The following is a 25,707-nucleotide window of genomic DNA, read 5'->3' as shown; positions in this document are numbered from 1 at the left end:
TTTAGGCTTGTGTTTGTTGTGTTGACGTACTACTAATACTAATTCAAACAATATATTTTGGGTGAGGTCTTGGGCCACATAATCAGAAAAATGTGTTTTTCTATTCTATAAATATTATACATGTTTTAACCACTTGACCTCCGAAAAGTTTTACCCCATTCATGACCTGACCATTTTTTTGTGATTCAGCACTGCGTTCCTTTTAATCACTTCCCGCCCGCCATATAGCAAAAAGATGTGCGCAAAGTAGTTAAGTTATCATGACGTCTAGCAGAATAAGCCGCGATCGCATGCCCCGTGGCGATAGTTGGTGTAGTGTGTCTGTCTGACACACAGCATCACCGATCTCGGTAAAGAGCCTCTGACAAAGGCTCTTTACCATGTGATCAACTATGTCCAATCACAGCGTAATCAGGAAGAGCTGTGTATTGGCTTTCCCTCTACTCGCGCTGACAGATGCAAGTAGAGGAGAGCCGATTGGCTGCTCTACTGACGGGGTGTCTGTGCTGATTGATTATCAGCGCAGCCCCCCTGAGGGTGCCCACCCAGGACCACCAGGTATGCCAATCGGTGCCCATCAGTAATGCCTGCCAGTGCCTCCTCATCAGTGCTGCCTATTAGAGCCAGTGCCGCCTATAAGTGCCTATCAGTGCTGCATATTAGTGCTGCCTTATCAGTGCCCATCAGTGAAGGAGAAAACGTACTTATTTGCAAAATTTTATAACAGAAACGAAGAAAAACTTTTTACAAATTTTCTGTCTTTTTATTCATTTGTTAAGCAAAAAATAAAAACTCCAGTGATGATCAAATACCACCCATTTTGTTTGGGTACAGTGTTGTATGACCGTGCAATTGTTTAAAATGCAACAGTGCTGAAAGCTGAAAATTGGCCTTGGCAGGAAGGGGGGAAGTGCCCTGTATTGAATTGGTTAACTGGCAATTACTTGGTCATGCAACACTGTACACTTTATTTCATTTGTTCACATACATAGAGCTTTCTTTTGGTGGTATTTGATTACCACTGTTTTATTTTTTTTTTTATTATATAAACGAAAAAAGATAAAAATAAGTACTAATCAAAGCAATATATTTTAGATGAAGTCTAGGGCCACATAGACAGAGAAAAAGAAAGTTTCTTTTGTGGTTTTCTCTTCTTTAAATATTATACATGGTCTTAAATATTTATTAAAAAATTCTGTTTTTTTTAATAACTAATTGGCAGCCTGTAGACTACATTCCACTTGGCAAAGCCATGTTGTTTGTCTGACCAGTTTTGTCCCCTAATGAACCTTCCCATTCCCATGCAGGGCAAAGCAATATATATTCCCTCTGTCCAGCACCATATACATTAAGCCCCTTTTTTGCTACACCACCTCTCCATCCAACTGTAAATCGGAGAACCAACAGTGAGTAAGCTCCAAATAGGTCCCATGCTTGGTAATTGGCCCATTGCTGTTCCATGGAGTGTGAAATGTATTTCCATACCTGGAAGTGCCAGGTATTTTCTTTGCTTCTAGCAGCTAATGGCTAATTGAGCAGTGGTGGAGAGTATTTGTAAATTCTCTAAACCACACTTGCACTTTGTGCTTCTGTGTGTGTATATACAGTATGCAATAAACTATTTTATTCATTCTGCTACATGTCTTTGGTAAATAAAAAATAAAAATCCCACAAAAATGTAAAAGTCAGAGGAAGATGGAGTGTCCTAAAAAACAATTTTTAGGGACTTAGGAGCTAAACTGAGGAAAAGGACCCCCAAGGTAGTATTCTCAGAAATACTGGTAACTTGAGCCACACCAGAAAGGCAGAGGGAGATTAGAGAAGCAAACAAGTGGCTGAGGAGCTGGTGTAGAAAGGAGGGGATTGGGTTACAGGAGAACTGGGGTGACTTCTCAGTCAGTTACCAGCTCTATAGAAGGGGCGGACTGCACCTAAATGGGGAAGGTGCAGATCTACTGGAAGTGAAGATTAACCGAAAAGTAGGAGGGGCTTTTAAACAAAGTAACGGTGGGGGAGGGTTTGGGTCCAGGGGTAAAGATAGCCAGCGCTGAACATATTCCAGAGGGTAGTATTGGAGGCATTAGTAGTAGGTTTGACTAAAGCACCTAAACCAGAGGTAAGTATACTAACAACTCCTATTTGCAACCCCAGAGCACCCAATAAGGAGATAGTATGCTACCGGTCTAAACTACATGGCATGTTCACCAATGCCAGGAGTCTGGCGGACAAGATGGGAGAACTAGAGCTACTGTTGCATGAGGAGGATTTAGATTTTGTAGGAATTACAGAGACTTGGTTCGACATCTCTCATGATTGGCTGGCAACCATTCAAGAGTATTCCCTATATCGCAGGGATAGAGAGGGTAAAAAGGGGGAGGGTTATGCCTGTATATCAAAAATGATGTACAAGTTAATGTGAGAGATGACATCACTAAGGGAGCAAGGGAGGAGGTGAAATCCTTATGGGTAGAGCCACTAAGGGGAAAGTAATACATGGAGTATGCTATAGGCCCCCTAACCAGAGGGAGGAGGTAGACCTCCTATCACAATTTGGATTAGTGGCAAGAATGGGAAGAGTCATTATAATGGGGGATTTTAATTATCCAGACATAGACTGGGTTGAAGGAACCTGCGCATTCATCTAAGGCTCGCCAGTTCCCTAAATGTCTTGCAGGACAATTTCATGGGTCAGATGGTAAATGCACCAACTAGAAACGAAGCGTTACTAGACCTACTGATTACCAACAATACAGACCTGATCACTGATGTGGAAATACGGGGAAATTTAGGAAACGGCGATCACTGGTCAATTAGTTTCAGTATAAGTCACACGAATAGGAAACATAAGGGGAATACAAAGACACTGAATTTCAAAAGAGCCAACTTCCCTAAACTACAATCCTTGCTAGAAGATAATAATTGGGATAAAATTTTAGGAACAAAGAACACTGAGGAAAAATGGGTATGCTTTAAGAGCATATTAAATAAGGGCATTAGCCAGTGCATCCCAATGGGAACATTTTTTTAAGAGAGCTAATAAAAGCCCTGGGTGGCATAACTCCAACGTAAAAATACATATAAAAGCAAAGGAGTAGGCCTTCAAAAAATACAAGGCTGAGGGTTCATTATCAGCATTCCAACTTTACAAAGAATGCAACAAGAAATGTAAGGGTACAACCGGGGTGGCTAAGATAGAACACGAAAGACACATAGAGGAGGAGAGAAAAAAAAAAAAAAGATGAAGCTAAGGGGAAAATAATACTAGGAGTATGCTATAGGCCCCCATTAATTTCATTAATTCTCCCACTCTACAAGACTCTGGTCCGGTATGTATGCTTTAATGTACGCAGCTATGATGCTATACTGGTAATGGTGGTGATCAGTGACTTATAGTGGAACCGTGATAGAGTGGTGGGCTATCTGGCGCTAGCAGACCCTCGCAGGGAAGTGCTCTAACTGACTGACACTGACATCAATAGTGACACTAATACAGTGATCAGATATTACACTGTCATTGTACTAATGACACTGGCTGGGAAGGGGTTAATATCACAGGGTTAACTATGTGCCTAACAAGTGTAATATGTGCTGCTTTTACTTACAGATGTAGCTGTTTCCCTCCCTGCTTTGCAGGGATAAGAAACAGTCAGATCGCTGCTCTGTGTACAGAGTCCTGTGTGTTTGTAAACACAGGACTCTGTGCTGTGATTGGGGACAGCTGATCAGCAGGGCATAACTAATAGGGAAAAAAGTGTTATGCTGCTCAAAACATATGAATGTGTATTATTAAACTTATAAGCAGTATATTGAAAGTGTTACACTACTCAAAACAACATTAATAAGTATATGAAACCACTCAATATAATAAACTTTACATATGCGGTTACACGAGATAAAATAAAAAAATCCATTGTGATAATAATCTCTATATTTAAAATGAAAATTGGAGAAGATCTACGCTTAAAGTAAAAAATAAAAAGCTGCTGTGCACCATGTTCTGACACAAAAAACACTCAACAAATAATAAAACCAATAGTGCAGCGCTTAAATGCTAAACCTTGATTAAAAGAAAAAGAAGATTTAGGGACTTTGCATGAAATTATGGTCTGGTAAGGCCACCTATTTCCATCCCTTGGGACTTTGGATGAAACCATGGCCTGGTAAGGTCATGTGTTTCCATCCCTGTACTAATCAAAGTGGGGAGAGCAGCGAGGGTGGGACTTTAAATGAAGTGCGTGATTGCAATGAGGTAAATTGGTGTACAAATTGGAAGATTTATTGGGTTCATAGGAGATATAACATGCATAAAATGATAATATTGGTTACAATTGATAAAGGATACTGACAATAAACATGAATACAAAATAGTATGAACATATTCCACAGTACACCAAATTGAAGCTTATGTAAAACCATAAAACATGAGGTAATGCCTGCGTCAATTCTTAGGACAGAGAGGGCAATCTGTAACCAAGACCTGAAGCGCCGAACAGTATGTTGTCTACCGGGCACTTGGGTTCAGCACATCACGGATCATGTGGACAGATTACTGGGAGGGGCTGGGGAAGACCCGGCTGTCATGGTGCACGTTGGCACCAGTGACAAAGTCAGAGGCAGATGGAGTGTCCTAAAGAACGATTTTAGGGACTTAGGCGCTAAATTGAGGAAAAGGACCTCCAAGGTAGTATTCTCAGGAATACTACCGGTACATCGAGCCACACCAGAAAGGCAGAGGGAGATTAGGGAAGTAAACAAGTGGCTGAAGAGCTGGTGTAGTAAGGAGGGGTTTGGGTTCCTGGAGGACTGGGCCGACTTCTCAGTCGGTAACCAGTACTATAGAAGGGACGGACTGCACCTAAATGAGGAGGGTGCAGATCTGCTGGGAATGAAGATGGCCAAAAAGTTAGAGGGGTTTTTAAACTAGGCGATGGGGGGGGAGGGTCCAGAGGCAGAGATAGCCAGCGCGGCAGATATTCCAGAGGGTAGTATTGGGGGCATTAGTGATAGGTTAACCAAAGCACAAAAACACAAGGTGAGTATAGTAGCAAGTCCTAGTTGCAATCTCGAAACACCCAATACGAGGACAATATGCGACCGGTCTAAACTATGTGGCATGTTCACCAATGCCAGGAGCATGGCGGACAAGATGGTTGAACTAGAGATACTGTTGTACGAGGAGGATTTGGATTTTGTGGGAATTTCAGAGACCTGGTTCAACAGCTCTCATGATTGGCTGGCAAACATTCAAGGGTATACCCTATACCGCAAGGATAGAGAGGGTAAAAAAGGGGGAGGGGTATGCCTATATATCAAGAATAATATATGTGAGTGTGAGAGATGACATCACTGAGGGAGCTAGAGAGGAGGTGGAATCCTTATGGGTAGAGCTCCAAAGGGATGAAGCTAAGGGAAAAATAATACTGGGAGTATGCTATAGGCCCCCTAACCTGAGGGAGAAAGTGGAGATGGATCTCCGATCACAAATTGGATTAGCAGCAAGGATGGGAAGTGTTATCATAATGGGGGATTTTAATTATCCAGACATAGACTGGGCGGAGGGAACCGCGCATTCATTTAAGGCTCGCCAGTTCCTTAATGTCTTGCAGGACAATTTTATGGGTCAGATGGTAGACGCACCAACTAGAAATAAAACATTACTGGATCTACTGATTACCAACAATACAGACCTGATCACGGATGTGGAAATACGGGGCAATTTAGGTAACAGCAATCACAGGTCAATTAGTTTCAGTATAAATCACACAAATAGGAAACATAAAGGGAATACAAAGACACTGAATTTCAAAAGAGCCAACTTCCCTAAACTACAAACCTTGCTAAAGGGCATAAATTGGGATAAAATATTAGGAACAAAGAATACGGAGGAGAGATGGGTTTGCTTTAAGAGCATATTAAATAAGGGCATTAGCCAATGTATCCCATTGGGTAATAAATTTAAAAGAGCGAACAAAAGTCCTGGATGGCTTAACTCCAATGTAAAAATGCATATAAAAGCAAAGGTGAAGGCCTTCAAAAAATACAAGGTTAAGGGATCATCCTCAGCATTCAGACTTTATAAAGAATGCAACAAGAAATGTAAGGGTGCAATTAGGGCAGCTAAGATAGAACATGAAAGACACATAGCGGAGGAGAGCAAAAAAATCCCAAGAAATTCTTTAAGTATGTAAACAGTAAAAAAGGGAGGACAGACCATATTGGCCCCATAAAGAATGAGGAAGGACATCTGGTTACAAAGGATGGGGAGATGGCGAAGGTATTGAATTTATTCTTCTCAGTCTTCACGAGTGAATCGGGGAGCTTCAGTAACCAAAACTGTAGTGTTTATCCTCATGACACAACACAGGAAGCACCTCCATGGTTAACAGAGGACAGAATTCAAATTAAACTTGAGAAACTTAACATTAATAAATCACCAGGACCAGATGGCTTGCATCCCAGGGTACTTAGGGAACTCAGTCAAGTGATTGCCAGACCGTTGTTCCTAATTTTTACAGATAGTCTACTGACTGGAATGGTACCAGCTGATTGGAGAAAAGCCAATGTAGCACCAATATTTAAAAAGGGCCCAAAATACATCCCTGGGAATTACAGACCAGTTAGCCTAACATCAATAGTATGTAAACTCTTGGAGGGGAAGATAAGGGACTATATACAAGATTTTAGTAATAAGAACGATATCATTAGCAGTAATCAGCATGGATTCATGAAGAATCGTTCTTGCCAAACCAATCTATTAACCTTCTATGAGGAGGTGAGTTGCCATCTAGATAAAGGAAGGCCCGTAGACGTGGTGTATCTGGATTTTGCAAAAGCATTTGACACAGTTCCCCATAAACGTTTACTGTACAAAATAGCATGGACCATAGGGTGAGTACATGGATTAAAAACTGCGAGTTCAGAGGGTGGTGATAAATGGGGAGTACTCAGAATGATCAGCGGTGGGTAGTGGGGTTCCCCAGGGTTCTGTGCTGGGACCAATCCTATTTAATTTGTTCATAAACGATCTGGAGGATGGGATAAACAGTTCAATCTCTGTATTTGCAGACAATACTAAGCTAAGCAGGGCAATAACTTCACCGCAGGATGTGGAAACCTTGCAAAAAGACCTGAACAAATTAATGGGGTGGGCGACTACATGGCAAATGAGGTTCAATGTAGAAAAATGTAAAATAATGCATTTGGGTGGCAAAAATATGAATGCAATCTATACACTGGGGGGAGAACCTCTGGGGGAATCTAGGATGGAAAAGGACCTGGGGGTCCTAGTAGATGATAGGCTCAGCAATGGCATGCAATGCCAAGCTGCTGCTAACAAAGCAAACAGAATATTGGCATGCATTAAAAGGGGGATCAACTCCAGAGATAAAACGATAATTCTCCCACTCTACAAGACTCTGGTCCGGCCGCACCTGGAGTATGCTGTCCAGTTCTGGGCACCAGTCCTCAGGAAGGATGTACTGGAAATGAAGCGAGTACAAAGAAGGGCAACAAAGCTAATAAAGGGTCTGTAGGATCTTAGTTATGAGGAAAGGTTGCGAGCACTGAACTTATTCTCTCTGCAGAAGAGACGCTTGAGAGGGGATATGATTTCAATTTACAAATACCGTACTGGTGACCCCACAATAGGGATAAAACTTTTTCGCAGAAGAGAGTTTAACAAGACTCGTGGCCACTCATTAAAATTAGAAGAAAAGAGGTTTAACCTTAAACTACGTAGAGGATTCTTTACTGTAAGAGCGGCAAGGATGTGGAATTCCCTTCCACAGGCGGTGGTCTCAGCGGGGAGCATTGATAGCTTCAAGAAACTATTAGATAAGCACCTGAATGACCGCAACATACAGGGATATATAATGCAATACTGACATATAATCACACACATAGGTTGGACTTGATGGACTTGTGTCTTTTTTCAACCTCACCTACTATGTAACTATGTAAGTGGCCTCGGTATCCTGTGGGGTAAATTATATAACAGCTATAGAGTCTTGAGTAGAATTTATAAAGCACATGACATTTGGTAGCTCTACACGTTTCGTGGCTGGAGTGCCACTCATCAGGAGAAAGCGCGTGTGAAATCTAGAATAAAAGATTTGGTATGAGAGTAGTATGTTAATTGCAACCATGGAACAGAGGCATTACGCGGGTATTACCTCATGTTTTATGGTTTTACATAAACTTCAATTTGGCGTACTGTGGAATATTGCAATGTTCATACTATTTTGTATTCATGTTGCATTCATGTTTATTGTCAGTGTCCTTTATCAATTGTAACCAATATTATCATTTTATGCATGTTATATCTTCTATGAACCCAATAAATCTTCCAATTTCTACACCAATTTACCTCATTGCAATCACGCACTTCATTTAAAGTCCCACCCTCTTTGCTCTCCCCACTTTAAATGCTAAACATATATAAACGAGTAACCACAAATAGTTTATGAAAATTGTGTGTAAGTAATCAAAAAAAATATAAGGTCCAAAATATCCAAAAGAAAAAGCTGAAAGTTCCAATTGCACTAATCCCACAACCGTGACGGCAAAGGAATCCTTAGGAAAGCCAGGTGACACCCTTTAGAACCGGTTCACACGGGGGCGACTTGTCAGGCGACCTAGCCGCCTGACAAGTCGCCTCCCGTTCTGTACAATGGAACCGTTCTAATCGGAGCGACGCAAGTCGCTCCGACTTAGAAGAAAGGTTCCTGTACTACTTTGGGGGCGACTTGCATAGACTTCTATACAGAAGTCGTCTTGCAAGTCGCCGCGGCAGTCGTGTGCAGGTCGCCTCGGTGAGGCGACCTGCAAGTCGTGCCGCTTCTAATGTGAACCGGCGCTTACTCTCATGCACTGCTTACCAGATATTGTGTGACACCCTAATAAGGGTGGTCAACACACGCTCATCTTACAGAGATAATCGACATCCCAGGTTGGCAGGAGGGTCACTTTTAGATTGATGAACAAACAGCTACAGCAAATAAATAACAGCAGCTCAGCAATCGTTCCAGAGCGGTGCCTGGCCGAATATAAAAGAGAAGCACTCCAATAGTGTGATATTGTAAAAACCAAACTTTCCTTTATTACTAAAGAGATACACTCACATGTTTGCAGGAATCTTAAGCATATACAGTGCCTTGAAAAAGTATTCATACCCCTTGAAATTTTCCACATTTTGTCATGTTGCAACCAAAAAACGTAGATGTATTTTATGTGATAGACCAACACAAAGTGGCACATAATTGAGAAGTGGAAGGAAAATGATAAATTCTTTACAAATAAATATGTGAGAAGTATGGCGTGCATTTGTATTCAGCCCCCTGTACTCTGATACCCCTTACTAAAATCTAGTGCAACCAATTGCCTTCAGAAGTCACCTAATTAGTAAGTAGAGTCCACCTGTGTGTAATTTAATCTCAGTATAAATATGTCTGTTCTGTGAAGCCGTCAGAGGTTTGTAAGATAACCTTAGTGAACAGAATCATGAAGGCCACAGAGCACACCAGACAGGTCAGGGATAACGTTGTGGAGAAGTTTAAATCAGGGTTAGGTTATAAAACAATATCCCAAGCTTTGAACATCTCACGGAGCATTGTTCAATCCATCATCCTAAAATGGAAAGAGTATGGCACAACTGCAAACCTACCAAGACATGGCCGTCCACCTAAACTGACAGGCCGGGCAAGGAGAGCATTAATCAGAGAAGCATCCAAGAGGTCCATGGTAACTCTGGAGGAGCTGCAGAGATCCACAGTTGATGGGAAGGTGGATGGAGCCAGATCAAAGCATATTCATGTGTTAGAATGGCCCAGTCAAAGTCCAGACCTAAATACAACTTGAGCTTGAGCTATTTTGCAAATATGAATGGGCAAAAATGTCACTCTCAAGATGTGCAAAGCTGTAGAGACATCCCCAAAAAGACTTGCAGCTGTAATTGCAGCGAAAGGTGGTTCTACAAAGTATTGACTCAGGGGGGCTGAATACAAATGCACGCCACACTTTTCACATGTTTATTTGAAAAAAATTTGAAAACCATTTATCATTTCCTTCCACTTCACATTTATGTGCCACTTTGTGTGGTCTATCACAAAAATCCCAATAAAATAAATGTACGTTTTTGGTTGTAACATGACAAAATGTGGAAAATTTCAAGGGGTTTGAATACTTTTTCAAGGCACTGTATCAGATGCGGCGAAAGCCAACAAACTGGGCCTTCCATAACAAAGATGGCCATCCAGTGGCTGCACATGCATCGTGGTGTGGTGTGTACATGGAGTCTCCAATACGCGTTTCGCCACATCTGACATAATCAGGGACACCTCTATATTTATCATACAGAGCAGTGCTCCACCTCAAACTGAACAACTCCAACAAACATATAACTGTAATAAAAATTAACACATGAATGTTCACTGTGAAAATGAATGTTGCAAGTATCCTCTTGTGAATAAAAAATTGCAATCCATGCTTCACTGCAACCTGAAGGGCTCCACCACCAATAGAAATGCCTGTCATCTGGAAAGTGGACCCATATAGATATACAAGTCAGAAAAACGCTCTTTAAATCGCATTAATTAATGCATCCATTCATCCACAGCTCTAAAATATCCTGTTGCGGTAGGTTCTCTTTGCAACTTCAGCAGGTCCCCTTTAAATAGACATCATCTCTATTCATCACATAAAGGAAAAAGAGGAAGCCTCCAATTGCAATAGGAAACACACTCACATATATTGTATAGTCACAGACTCATTGCCAGCGTTTTTAGTACAGATTTCCGTCATCAGGCTCCAGACCGGAAGTGACGTCACTTGGCTCCGCCCTATACATTAGCATTAGGACAGGCCAGGCAAGGAGAGCATTAATCAGAGAAGCAGCCAAGAGGTCCATGGTAACTCTGGAGGAGCTGCAGAGATCCACAGTTGATGGGAAGATGGATGGAGCCAAATGTAGGGCAAGCTTAGAAGAAAACCTGTTGGAATCTGCAAAAGACTTGAGACTGAGGTGGAGGTTCAACTTCCAGCAGGACAACAACCCTAAACATACAGCCAGAGCTACAATGGAATGGTTTAGATCAAAGCATATTCATGTGTTAGAATGGCCCAGTCAAAGTCCAGACCTAAGTCCAATTGAGAATCTGTGGCAAGACTTGAAAATTGCTGTTCACAGACGCTCTCCACTCAATCTGACAGAGCTTGAGCTATTTTGCAAAGATGAATGGGCAAAAAAGTCACTCTTAAGATGTGCAAAGCAGTAGAGAGATCAGCTGTAATTGCAGCGAAAGGTGGTTCTACAAAGTATTGACTCAGGGGGGCTGAATACAAATTCACGCCACACTTTTCACATATTTATTTGAAAAAATTTTGAAAACCATTTATCATTTCCTTCCACTTCACAATTATGTGCCACTTTGTGTGGTCTATCATATAAAATCCCAATAAAATAAATGTATGTTTTTGGTTGTAACATGACAAAATGTGGAAAATTTCAAGGGGTATGAATACTTTTTCAAGGCACTGTATCAGATGCCGCGAAAGCCGACAACCCGGCCTTCCATAACAAAGATAGCCGTCCAGCGGCTGCACATGCATGGTGGTGTGTGTACGTGGTTCCCCCAATATGCGTTTCGTCACATCTGACATCATCAGGGGCACCTCTATATTTATCATATAGAGCAGTGCTCCACCTCAAACTGAACAACTCCAACAAAAATATAACTATAATACAGATTTATGGCATCGGGCTGCAGACCGGAAGTGATGTCACTTGGCTCCACCCTACACATTACAACACTATCTGACATGACCCCGCCATTTGCATCTTTAGTTCATTCGTGATTTTTTGCACCACTTAACAACCACTTAACCTCTGTACACCTCCTATGAACCAAAGCAATTTTTACTTTGGACTACAGGCACACATTTTTCTTGTTTTGCTTTATGCCCCTTAATGCTATGGGCAAAAATGCAGCTGTGTGAGTAGGTTCATATACAATACTGCTGTGTTCAGGTCCTTGCAGTTTGAAGGGACGAATCTGAAGGCAGCATCATTTAACCCTTTCATGACTAAGCCTATTTTTGAAATTTGGTGTTTACAAGTTAAAATCCGTATTTTTTGCTAGAAAATGACTTAGAACCCCCAAACATTATATATATTTTTTTAGCAGAGAATCTAGAGAATAAAATGGCGATTGTTGCAATATTTTTTATCACACGGTATTTGTGCAGCGGTGTTTTAAACGCAAATTTTTGGAAAAGTGACACTTTCATGTATTTTAAAAAATCCAAACAGTAAAGTTACCCCAATTTTTTTGTATAATGTGAAAGATGATGTTACGCCGAGTAAATAGATACCAAACATGTCACCCTTTATAATTGCACGCACTCGTGGAATGGCGACGAACTACGGTACCTTTGAATTTCCATAGGCGACGATTTAAAATTTTTTTACGGTTACCAGGTTTGAGCTACAGAGGAGGTCTAGGGCTAGAATTATTGCTCTCGCTCTGACGATCGCGGCGATACCTCACATGTGTGGTTTGAACACCGTTTACATATGCGGGCGCGACTTCCGTATGCGTTTTCTTCGCTGCGCAAGCTCGCGGGGACAGGGGCACTTTAAAAAATTTTTTTTTTTTTTTATTTAATTTATTTATTTTTGTACTTTATAAATTGTGTTTAAAATTTTTTTTTTTACTTTTATTGCTGTCACAAGCAATGTAAACATCCCTTGTGACAGTAATAGGTGGTGACAGGTACTCTTTATGAAGGGATGGGGGGTCTAAAAGACCCCCCATCCCTCCTTTACACTTCAAAGTATTCAGATTGCCGAAAACGGCGATTCTGAATACTGTGTGCTTTTTTAAATTCGGCGCCATTGGCAGCCGAGTAAACGGGAAGTGACGTCATGACGTCGCTTCCGCATTTACAAGAAGAAGGCTGGAACGAAGCCGCTCGCAGCTTCGTTCCAGTCCGCCCCCAGCCGCCGAAGGCAGCCGAACGGACACCGGGCCTCCCGATCGCACGGGAGGCCCGGTAACAGCGGCGGGAGGCGGAGGGAGGGGGGGATGTCCCCTCCCTCTCCTCCGGTATAACAACCGAGCGGCTTTTAGCCGCATCGGTTGTTATATTCGGGTAGCCGATCGCCCGCTGAAAACAACGGTACCGGGATGATGCCTGCAGCTGCGGGCATCATCCCGGTATAACCCCGGAAAGCCGAGTACGCATATATGCGTTCGGTCGGCAGGAAGGGGTTAAGCCCCTCTGCATGAACCTTAACAGCCTGAAATCACTGGCAAATGTGAGGGAGAAGGAAGGGGCATACTACACATTCCCTGTGTACTTCCTTGAAGTTTTTTTGGGAGTGTGTAGTATGTCCAATGTCTACAACTGGTTAAAGTAAAAAAAAGATATACAGTATATCTCCATATACAGTAATATATTTGAAATCAAATCTTTATTATTTCGTGGAAATAACATGGTGTAGGGGATTTCCTGCCAATCACAGGCTGTGTCACGCCCCTCCAGCCGGTGTCTTTATTAGAATTAGAGGGAGGTGAAGCCTCTACAAATCTACATGTAACATCCTGCCCTATTTTGTTTAGCGGGTTAGTGGGCATAGAGGAGGAGGGAGGGAGAGGGCTGTCATTTGCTACTCTGTATACACCCACATGTATGACTCTACAGTCACATGCCTTGCTCAGATGTGATAGGGTGGAAATGCTCAGCATAGAAACTCACTGAAAACTGAGCATGTGCAAAACTGCCAACGCTGCTGTGCAAAATCCCTAGCTGAATTAGGGACATGGACAGAAGGGGGAGATAGAGAACAGCACGATCAACCAGTTTTTTTGCAGAATACAGCAAATGAATCTCCTAGTGAGTGAGCATGTAATACAGAAATTATAAATAGATTCTTATGATGTGGGTTTAGTCACACTTTATCGTTTTCCTCCCCAAACCCCGCCGCCCAACCTTGAGTGAAGTTCTCTAATGCTCCATCTCTGGCACAGACGCATCACCTCACTTCTCTTGGCTTCTGTGTGCATGCACAAGATTACAGGGTGATGTCTGCGTAAGGATAGAAGCAAAGTTTGGGGACATACATGGAAGACAATCCACAATTGCTTGGCTTCTATGGGATTAGGGAATAATGGATAATACTACCAAACACAGTAAGCATAACAATAGATGTTTATACAATCTTTACTAATGATAGGGTGAAGTTAGGAAATTATGTTATTATTATTATTATTATCACACAGGATTTATATGGTGCCAACAGTTTGCGCAGCACTTTACAACTTGAAGTTTTGACTTTTTGGAGTCCTGGACTCCAGGGTTTAGTACTGTTTTACCTGCTTGCTGACCCTATACTGTACATTTACGCCAGCAAGGCAGCTCTCCTGTGCAGGATCATGTACCTGGTGCATGATCCTGCACATCCCGGTCTGGGGCACCCACACGTGCCGCTGGCGTCCCGCTCCCGCTGTGATTGGACACAGCAGGAGACAATCAGCGGGTCCGGCAGACTCAATGTCCACCGGGACCTGCTGATCATTCAGGACACAAGCAGAATGGCAGTCTGCCTATGTAAACAAAGCAGACTGTTGTTCTGTCAGTAGGGAAGGTAGTGATCCTGTGTTTCTCCAAAGCAGGAACACAGATCTCTGCCTTCCCCTAGTACAAGCACCTCCCCCTCAGTAACCAAGCACATTTTAGGCACACATTTAACCCTTTGATCGCCCCTGGTGTTAAACCCTTCCCAGCCAGTGTCATTAGTTCAGTGACACTGTATATTTTTAGCACTGATCAACGTATTAGTGTTACTGGTCCCCAAAAAAGTGTCACAAGTGTCACTTGGTGTCTGATTTGTCCACCGTAATGTGGCAGTCCTCTCTAAGTAGCTGATTGCCTCCATTACTAGTAAAAATTTAAATAAATAAAAATTATATAAATATATCCCATAGCTTGTAGATGGTATAAATTTTGCGCAAACCAATCAATATAGGCTTATTGGGATTTTTTTTTTACCAAAAACATGTAGCAGAATACATATTGGCCTAAATTTATGAAGAAATTAGATTTTTTACATTTTTTTATTGGAGAAAGTTAAGAATATTGTTTTGTTCAAAATTGTCATTTTTTTTGTTTATAGGGCAACCACCAACATAAAGCTCTATTTGTGGGGAAAAAAAGGACATCATTTTTTTCTGGGTACAGGGTTGCACGACCGCGCAATTGTCAGTTAAAATAACGCAGTACTGTTTCCCAGGAAATGACCTGGTCATGAAGGGGGGTAAACCTTCTGGAGCTGAAGTGGTTAATGTGTCATAAATGTAAAAATGACCTGGTAGAGAAGTGGTTATATCTCCTGCAGTCAGATATAGAATCTTATAGTATATGCAGCTTCTTGCAGAGTGACTTTTCTATGTGTATAGAGGAGAGCTGAGTGCGCATGCTCCTCTCTGTCTTCCCCCTCCAGCACCAGAGACAGCGGTCGGAGCAGATCACTGGCTGTAGGCAGAGCGGAGGGACAGGCTGCAAGCTCCGAGCCTCCGACCACACACAGCTCCGTGCTCCCTCTGTACCGGGAAGGATAAGCGGCTCCCTATGACCGACCAGAAACTTCCTGTGATGGGTAACCGGGAGATGCAGGAACTGATCCCGCTGGTGAACCGGCTGCAGGACGCCTTCAGCGCCATCGGGCAGAGCTGCCACCTGGACCTGCCGCAGATTGCTGTGGTGGGCGGGCAGAGCGCCGGGAAGAGCTCCGTGTTGGAGAACTTCGTGGGCAGGTGAGAGGGCTGGGTTATAGGGGGCGCAGGGTGTGGCTGGAGAACCTCGTGGGCAGGTGTGATCCTAAACACTTACGTGTGATGTACACAGCCATGTACATCCATTTCTATAGAAGGCATTCATGCTGGATGGTGTAGAAGGGTGACAATTTGGAGATCCCCTGTAGCTTGCCTCTTAACAAGGTATCTTTTTCTTAGCTTTTTTTAACTTCTGAAGTGCAGCAGAGTGCAAAGTATTTAATTCACAGTCATCTCCAATGGCTGATGCTTCAAGCATAACAGAAGGCAAAACTTTTTTTATAGTTTTGGATAGAATAGGGAGGGATCAGAGCACCTGTTAGCAGTGGTGGCTGCTCCATATACGGAGCGCGGGGGCGTGTCCAGCCCCCTAATCTACATACAAACACAAGGTCCACGCTGCTCACAGGTGAGCCGGTGTCTTGCCGAGAAAGTTCCCCCGGCGGATAAGGACCCCCCTGTACTGCGCAGACGCAGCGCTTGCGCAGTATGAATGACTAGGAGCCGCCGAAAATAGCCGAAGCTAAAAAACTTCAATCAGCTGTACACGGAGCTTGCGCCCTGGGTCCAGGTTGAAGCCCCACCATCCAAGTGGACCTAGAGGGAGAATATAAAAGTGCAGAGCGAAGCGAGGCCGTGCCCGAAGCGTGGCAAGCGAAGCGAGTCCGCGAGGGGCCCTCTTACAGGCGCCGTGTACAGCTGATTTCTATTCTATTCGGCTTCGGCTATTTCAGCCGGCTCCTACTGCGTAAGCGCTGCGCCTGCGCAGTAGAGGGGGGTCCTTATGCGCTGAGGGGAACTTTCTCAGCAGAACACCGGCTCCGACAGCTTGATCTCACTGCAGGGTGCTCGCCCAGTCCCAACTGAAGCAATAATGAAAGGAAAGTCCAGATGGCTGCACACCAAACTGAGATCCAAATGCTTTTATTCACATAAAACCACAAAGAACATGGGGAGCACTACATGTACAAGCAAGGGAGGAATGGCTTACATGTTTCGCACACAAATCGTGCTTTATCAAAGCACAATTCATGTGCTTTTGGATCTCAGTTTGGTGTACAGCCATCAGGACTTTCCTTTCATTATTGCCCCTAATCTACATGCAGGGCACCAGACGCATGGAGCACCAGCCGCCACTGCCTATTAGGCATGTATTGCTGTCTGTGTCCCCTGTTAAGAAGATTCTCTCCCTCTCTATTTGTATGACCGATATCACCAAAAGTGAAAGAGTTGTCACCAGAACAGGAATAGAGGGGAAATCTTTCAATGGGGACACTAGTTCTGGTTTCCCTTCATTCCTGTTGTGGCTTTGGGACATAGGGCACAGATGGCAAAAAAAAAAAAAAAAAAAAAAAAACAGACAGGGATTACCTTCCTTTATCCAAAATGAAAAAAAAAAAATGTTTTGCCTTCAGTTCCAATTTCAGTCTTTCCTCTTTACTGTTATGGCAATTGAAAATTCAATTGAAAAGCTCATCTGGCTGTACTTCTCCTCTGGATCACAGGAGTGCAGTTTGTTCTGTACTCCTGCTACCCACTTTCAGCAGACAGCGGACTGTCGGTTGACGTCACAGAGCCGGTCCAGGCTCGGACAAGATCACGACAATGAAATCAGGATCCACCCACGTGCCTGGACTGCAAGCTGCTGATAGCCTGAGCTGGCAGCTCCAGCCCCTCCACAGCCCAGCTCTCCAATGGGTGGTGGTGGGGGGGGGTCAGAACAGAGAGCGGTGACTGACAGTCACCAACTTTCTGCTCAGGGAGCTGTGAGAACTGAGCGATCTAACACTGCCAATCGCTCAGTTCTCAGTGTTAGAGCTGGTGGGGGACAGATGCAACTTCAGATAGATGCTGCATCCACCTTGGTAAGTATTATTGGGGGGGGGGGGGATCCCATACTTCTCTTTTAAGAAAGCAATTAAAAAAAACATTTTAAACTGTCCTTACTGCGAAGAGTAGAAGTCTTACCTGTTCTGCTGCCCGCCCAGCTGAACTTCGCTCTGTTAGGACCCTTTCACACTGAGGAGTTTTTCAAGCGCTTTTGCATTGAAAAAAGCACCTGAAAAGCTCACACTGGGGCAGTGAAAAAAATCCTGCTTGCAGCATCTTTGGAGCATGTTTGGGGAGCTAAAAAAATGCTCCAAAAAGGCACCTTCCCATTGAAAGCAATGGGAACCGTGGCAAAAATGCGGTAAAACCGTGGCAAAAAACTTGCCTGCAATACGTTTTCGGTGTGGTTTTTGAGTCACCTGTCCTTTAAAAACTGCACCACAAACGCGGTAAGAACTCTGCAAAATTGCGGCAAAAATGCATATGCGTTTTTGCCACATTTTTGCAGCGAATCAGTGTGAAAGTGTCCTTAAAGAACGGCGTTTCTAGTTGTGTCAGATGAATGGTCCCCTGCTGCATGCAGTGGTTTCTTCCTATGTCTGCAGTTACTTAGAAGTGGGCAATGGGATCAGAGAACACAGAGGGGGACCAGGCACCTGACATGTTCTGGGCTGTTTGCAGAAAGTTTAGCTCCACAGGGGAGAGAAAATTCCTGAATTTTGATTTCTTTTGAGTGGGGAAATGTCAACATTTCTGTCTGTGATCAATTAGTGATATTTTTCACTTGTGACCCCCGTTAAATGGTGCAGGGTGGTGCATTGTCACCAGGACTGGATGGTACAGACTGCCAGAACTTCTAACCCCTTTCTCTACTAAAATGTCTTTTTTTTTCTTTGCCTGTGTTGGAAAGATTGCCAATTGCTTTCCATCTTGAAGTGAGGAGAAGTCTTCCCTAGAGAACATTAGACGGCAATAAAAACCTGATGGTTCATTCTGTCCAAAACTGTCCAATAGGAAATAAAATGTTTTGGCTGGAGTTGAACTTTAAAGCTGAACTCTAGGCAGATATAAAAGACACAAATAAATGCAGCTGTAGTTATGAATACTTCATTGTGGAAAAACAGGTGCGCATGTCTCTTTAAACCCAAAACAATAAATAAAAATAAATAAATAAAAAATAAAATAAATAAAATGCATCAGTTCATAAATATGCCAATTAACAGCATTAAGGGCACATGGGCACCACCCCCTCTCTCCTGCCACCCCCTCTGTGCACTATGGATAGATTCATGCATTCAGGCGTCTGGCACCTGAATTACAGCGGCGGGGGTGTTTTTGAAGCACCTGATTAGAGCCATAGGCTCTAATAGGCATCAAAAACAGTGACCTGCGAGCGCCATGCTTGGTGCTCGCAGTTCACTCAGCTGTGTTAGGAAAGCAAATGAATATTCGCTTTCCTAACACTGAACCGCCTCTCCGCCAGTCAGTTGATCGGGTCTGTTACCTGTCACCTGATTTGGCTGAAACAACAGGCGCCGCTATTGGATGCCTATCAGGAGGAGAGGACAGGAGTCGGGAGATGAGGATGGCAGGAGACGCTGGCTTGAAGGACCCCGCTCGTCGGTGTCACCCGCTACCCCACCAAGACGGTAAGTGCCAGGCAGACGGCGATCGGGCGGGGGGGGTTCACTGGCGGCATTCGATGGCACAGTGGCAGCATTTAATGGGCACACTGGCAGCATTTGATGGGCACACTGGCAGCAATTGATGGGCACACTGGCAGCATTTAATGGGCACACTGGCAGAATTTAATGGGAACACTGGCAGAATTTTATGGGCACACTGGCAGAATTTAATGGGCACACTGGCAGCATTTAATGGGCACACTGGCAGCATTTGATGGCCACACTGGCAGCATTTAATTGGCACAATGGCTGCGTTTGATGGCACAGTGGCTGCAATTGATGTCTTTTTTTCAGAATTTTTCAGTTTGTTTGCGCCCTCCCCAAAAATTTGAGCACCAGCCGCCACTACCAATTAATCATAATAAAGTGAAATAAATAAAGTAGAAAACATAATCCATGTGTTTGCAGTGATATGCATATACCAATTTATAATACACTCAGAAAAATGAAATAAAGTAAAATCAGTTCATTAACTGATATCAAAAATCCATAGATTAATCAAAAGTCCACCAAGTGAATAAGGTGCTCTTAATGATATTCAAATAAATATAAAGTGCTTTCAGTGTTCAAGTGCTGCTCCCCTATGCACAGTTTCTTACCAAATGACAAGATCCCAAGACAGGGAGATCTATTTGCACTTTATTAAAACACTGCTGAGGGTCCAAACAGCCGACTTCAGGTCAGTATCATCAAAGGATGTTGCCTACAAGCACTCAGCCTCAATACTTAAACACTGCAGCACTCCATAGACAATACCAATATAAAACAAAGGGGAAACTTCATGGTGCAGTATAACTAAACACAGTTTATTAAAAGGAATATGCACTCACATGACACATTGGGAAAGCATGTGATATACAGTATCCAAAGCACCGTCCGGTGTGCATGATGACATCACAGAAGAGCTCCGCCCCACGCGTTTCCCCTGAACAGGTATCATCAGGAAAGGAGCCTACCTCCTTGCTTGCTTTCCCAATGTGACAGAAAGCTTAGTTCATTTCCTGGAAGATTTTTTAAAATTTTGGCTTTTGGTACATATCCCCATGGTAGTGCCTGACTTCCAATGCCTTTTGTATGACAATAGCTTTCTTATTAGCGCTGCAAATGTGCAGAATTGAAGAACAAGGTTCACCACCCAGCATAGACTGTATTTGGGTTTCCCACAAAGTTCTCTAATTTTGAGAAAGATTCGCAGAACTGCTCGCAGACTGAATCCAGACCGATTTTTCTCATCCCTAATCCGGAGCACAGTTCAGAGACAGGGTCAGCGCTATGTCAGCCCATAACAGAAAGTGCCTGAACAAGAAACTTCATGGCAGGAGTATTCGGTAAAGACTGCAGCATTCCTCTGCAGTGGATCGCTTTTCAGGCGACAGTGTAGCAGTAGTTGACAGGTTTTTAGGAGGTGATCCTGTGGTCTCCTGAACACCTGTTTTTTTTTAAAATCCCTGACCGGCTGTAGTGTTAGCATTTGGGTGGGTGGCTGGGTGGTGGTAAAACGCAGCTTATTTGGCTGAGAGCACTGACTGGAGTGTCCTGGGGGGGGAGGAGGGTGAGAACACAAGAGAACAGTAGGGGAGAATGCTGTACTAACATCAAATTGTTAGTACAACAGCTCCGATCTAAGCTGTCAAGTTTTTTTGTGGGATGAAGGAAAAAAAAAAACTAGTGGCGTGTACCAGGCTTAAGTCTTTTTTCATTCAGCCATCCACTGATTCCTCCATCTGCGCAAATGAGGTAAATGGAGGAATCCCCCAGCCAAGACATTGTTTACTGATGCAGTCAGTGTGACCTGATTGTACTTGTAATGAAGTAAAGAAGGGAGATATATATGGTCCTCAAGGTACTCAAGAAATTGCCGCTCTCCCAGTTCAGTCTGTATTGTTAAAATGTTTAAGATGATCTCAGCCTTACACCGCTCCACAAGCCACATACTGACGCATTTCGCTCCCACCCCAAGGCTTAGTCATAGAGGTGTCAGAATACAGAGGTATCAGAACCAGCAGTCAGAATACACCAATCAGTAACTACAGCTGAACTGCCTGCAGCTGCTGATTGAGGAACATTTTCCAACGTGTTCCTTCGACAAAAGTTGATGAGACAATTGACCGAACATGATGATTTTTGATCAGTGTATGGCCAGCTTCAGAAGTGTACCCTCATGGTTTTGTATATAATATCTTAATAAATAGAGGTATAAAAAGGGGTTTCTGCATCCCTGGCTGAGAAAGTTAGATGTAAATCAAAAATAATGATTTTATATGCATAACATGTTTCATTGTATAGTATCTGTGTATGCCACATTATGTTTTTTTTTTTAAATTACATTTAGTTTGCCACTAAATTGTTTGATGGTCATACTGATCTGTTTTTTGCTTCATTGGAGCTGATGATTAAGGAAATTGTTATTTTCTCTATAGAAGTGCATTGAACAGTAAATTGATTTGCTGTGTGGTCAATGGTTTAGATGCATGTTTTCCGAGACATTCACATTGCTTCTTCTACATCATCGTGAGCTGGTTCTCAACCAAGAAATCTAGCCATGAATTTGTCTTTTCTGGTAGAATTACTCTTTCTTCTGAATGGCTTGATTATCTCTACAAAATAGTCGGATTCTCCTATTTTTGCATCAATAGTAGCATTCATTCGTTGGTCATCTTTGATGTCACGGACTTGCAGTTCACAAGCAAATGAGTTTCATGAATTTATTTTTCTCATTGAGGTTTATTTATGCAACACAATTCTATTCTAAGCGGGAATGGATTTGCTGTTGTTAAATGATCCCGATCTATAGTTAATTTCAAACTATACCCTTCATTGCTGTTAAAGTGATATCAAAGTCTTGTTTTTTTGTTTAACCACTTCAGCCCCGGAAGGATTTACCTCCTTAATGTCCAGGCCATTTTTTTGCGATACGGCACTGAGTCGCTTTAACTGACAATTGAACGGTCGTGCGACGTTATACCCAACAACATTTATGTCCTTTTTTTCCCACAAATAGAGCATTCTTTTGGTGGTGTTTGATTACCTCTGCGGTTTTACATTTTTGCGCTATAAACAAAAAAAAGACTGACAAGTTTGAAAAAAAAACTATATTTTTTTACTTTTTGCTATAATACATATCCAAAAAAAAAATTCTTCACCAGTTTAGGCCAATATGTATTCTACATATTTTTGGTAAAAAAAAAGCACAATAAGTGTATATTGATTGGTTTGCGCAAAAGTTATAGCATCTACAAAATAGGGGATAGATTTATGGCATTTTTATTATTCTTATTTTTTTACTAGTATTGGCAGCGATCAGCGATTTTTAACGGGACTGTGACATTGAGGCAGACAGATCGGATACTTTTGACACTTTTGGGACCAGTGACATTACAGTGATCAGAGCTAAAAATAGCCACTGATTACTGTATAAATGACACTGGCAGGGAAAGGGGTTAACACTAGGGGGCGATAAAGGGGTTAAGTGTTCCCTATGGAGGTGTTTCTAACTGTGGGGGGAGGGGACTGTCTGGGAGTACAGAGAGATCGCTGCTCCTGATCACTAGGAACAGACACTCCCCTGTCAGAACCATGATCTGTTTGTTTACATTGACAGATCTCTGCTCTGGCTCTCTTTGGAACAATTGTGGGTGGCCAGTGGACTTTGTGGCCGCCGGTTACACACATCGGCTCAGGCGATACAAATAGGCCTTGCGCACGCGTGCCTGCTATTGCTATTAAACTGACTGACGTACAGCTACAGTGATTTGCGCAGCTGAGCCAACCTGATGCGGTGTAACTGCGGCGGCTGGTCGGCAAGTGGTTAAAAATAACAAACATGTTATAGTTGCCTGCTTTGTGTAAGGGGTTTGCACAGAGCAGCCCAGGTCCTCCACTTCCAGGGTCCCTCTTCGGTGCTCCCCTCCGTCCTGCTGAGTGCCCTCACAGCAAGCAGCTTGCTATGGGAGCACCCGAGCTGAATCCATTCAGACACAGAGCTGTGCCTCGACCCCACCCCCTCATTGGCTCACTGACTTTGATTGACAGCCAATGGCATCCACTACTGTCTCAGCCAATGAGGAGGGAGAGTTCTGCACAGCTGAGACTCTCATGCAACATTGCTGGATCGAGATGAGGCTCAGGTAAGTATTAGGTGACTGGGGGGGGCTGCTGCACACAGAAGGTTTTTTGTCTTATTGCATAGAATGCATTAAAGGAAAAAAGGAAAATAAGCTTTGGCTGTACTTCTTCTGTGGATCACAGGAGTGCAGTTTGTTCTTGGGCAAGATCACCACAATAAAGTCTAGATCCGCCCACATGCCTGGACCGGCAACTGTCTCAGCGAACCGCTGAGAGCCTGATCCGCCCGCTCCCGCCCCTTCCACAGCCCAGCGTTTCAGTGAGCGCGAGGGGGGTGAGGGGGCCAGATCAGGCTCGGGGAGTTGTGAGAACAGAGTGATTGGTGGTGTTTGATGGTTCAGTGTTAGAGCCGGTGTCTTGCCGAATAAGTTTCTTCGGCGGATAAGTTCCCCCCCTGTACTGCGCAGGCGCAGCGCCTGCGCAGTACGAACTACTAACAGCCGCCGGAGATAGCAAAGCTCAAGATCGACAATCAGCTGTACACAGCGCCTGCGCTCTGGGTCCAGGTTCCTTCCCTACCATCCAAGTGGACCTAGAGGGGGAATCTAAAAGAGCCGAGCAAAGCGAGGCCGTGCCCGAAGCGTGGCGAGCGAAGCGTGGCGAGCGAAGCGAGCCCGCGAGGGGCCCTCTTACAGACGCCGTGTACAGTTGATTTTCAGCTATTCCGCTTCGGCTATTTCCGCCGGATCCTACTGCGCAGGCGCAGCGCCTGCGCAGTAGAGGGGGGAACTTATCAGCCGAGCGGAACTTTCTCGGCAGAACACCGGCAGGGGGACAGATGCGGCATGAATCTGCAAAAAAAAGGAAGTCTATACTTCTCTTTTAAGATAAAGAACCTTCTGCCTTTAGAGCCACTTTAAATAGTTGGACTTTTAACCAGAATGATACTTACGGTAAGTCAGCAGAAAGATACTTTCTAGTTAGTTGATAGGCTAAATGCTGCTTGAGCTAAAAAATTGCCGATTCCTTTTTGTGAAAAAGACAAGAGCACTAAGAAAGAATGTCTCTTTTTTCTTTGAGCCCTGATTCACACTAATGCAAGTCGGATGTGGTTCAGATGCGTTCCAGAACCATAGATTTGCATGTCAAATGAAATAACATTGTTTTCTATGAAGTCTGTTCACATTTATGCGGTGTGATTCTGATGCGGTTAAAAAAATGGTCCTGTGCGTGTTTAGTGTGGTGTGGTGTGATTTTAAGCTCCAAAAGACTATTATAAACGCATTACAATCGTAGCTGTCAAGCACAAATTGCACAGCAAATTCTCACTCCAAACTGCATGAAAATTGCACTGCATCGCACCGCATCCAGTGTGAACACAGGTTTAGATTGATTTTTCCGAGAATAGCTTGTAATTATATGTGTAAATGGGGGCAGCCATTTTTGAAAAAAAAAATAGACATTAATCTAATAACATAAAACACTCACAGATCCTCTGGTAGTCAGTAAGCTGCCCTCAGGAATTGCAAGAATTAGGGCAGGTATTTCTGTGCCTCTGTTGTAAACTTTGAAGATGAATGTTTTCACAGTGACTATGACTACAGAGGTAAATGAGGGCCTGATTTAATATGGTTTAAGTGATTGTTTGGAACAAGTAAATACTTTAGTGTGCATAATTTGGGCAGAGGTTCATGTTAAGTGTGGGCTTTTTAAATTATTTTACAACTTAGTACCTCATCTAACCTGTTTGTAATGCAATACAGATCCTCACATTCACAGGTCTGTACTTAATCTATATATCACTTAATTATTAATTTATTTTTAAATATTGAGTTCATATTATGTTGTTTTCTAGGGATTTCCTCCCACGTGGCTCTGGTATTGTGACAAGACGTCCATTGCTCCTCCAGCTCATCACTTCCAAACTAGGTAGGACATTTTGGGAATAAGTATTTAAAAAACCTTTGAAACCTATACATACATCAACAGTTTGGTAAACAGGGTTGGATTAAAGCTGTAAAGCGATATTAAAGCTTGATTTTTTTTTATTATAAAAATAAAACATGTTATACTTACATAGTAGGTGAGGTTGAAAAAAGACACAAGTCCATCAAGTCCAACCTCTGTGTGTGATTATATGTCAGCATTACATTGTATATCCCTGTATGTTGCGGTCGTTCAGGTGCTTATCTAATAGTTTTTTGAAACTATTGATGCTCCCCACTGAAACCACTGCCTGTGGAAGGGAATTCCACATCCTTGCTGCTCTTACAGTAAAGAACCCTCTGCGTATTTTAAGG

At 43.1% G+C, this 25,707-nt stretch overlaps 1 protein-coding gene across 2 annotated transcripts in view; it reads left to right on the top strand.

The window, feature by feature from the left end:
• The first annotated feature begins 15,480 nt into the window (after positions 1-15,480).
• The window catches only part of DNM3 (dynamin 3), a 572,551-nt gene continuing 562,324 nt past the window's right edge, over positions 15,481-25,707 (top strand). For both annotated transcript variants that reach the window (XM_073593228.1, XM_073593229.1), the window contains exons 1-2: positions 15,481-15,809; positions 25,263-25,336. In XM_073593228.1, coding sequence (XP_073449329.1) covers positions 15,625-15,809; positions 25,263-25,336 — 259 coding nt within the window. In that variant the 5' untranslated portion in view covers positions 15,481-15,624. The remainder of the gene's footprint in view (positions 15,810-25,262; positions 25,337-25,707) is intronic.

Source organism: Aquarana catesbeiana, linkage group LG07 (genome assembly GCF_042186555.1).
Source record: "Aquarana catesbeiana isolate 2022-GZ linkage group LG07, ASM4218655v1, whole genome shotgun sequence".
Classification (NCBI taxonomy): domain Eukaryota; kingdom Metazoa; phylum Chordata; class Amphibia; order Anura; family Ranidae; genus Aquarana; species Aquarana catesbeiana.
Note: the sequence above shows the minus strand (reverse complement) of the source record. Positions and strands in the feature narration are given on the sequence as shown.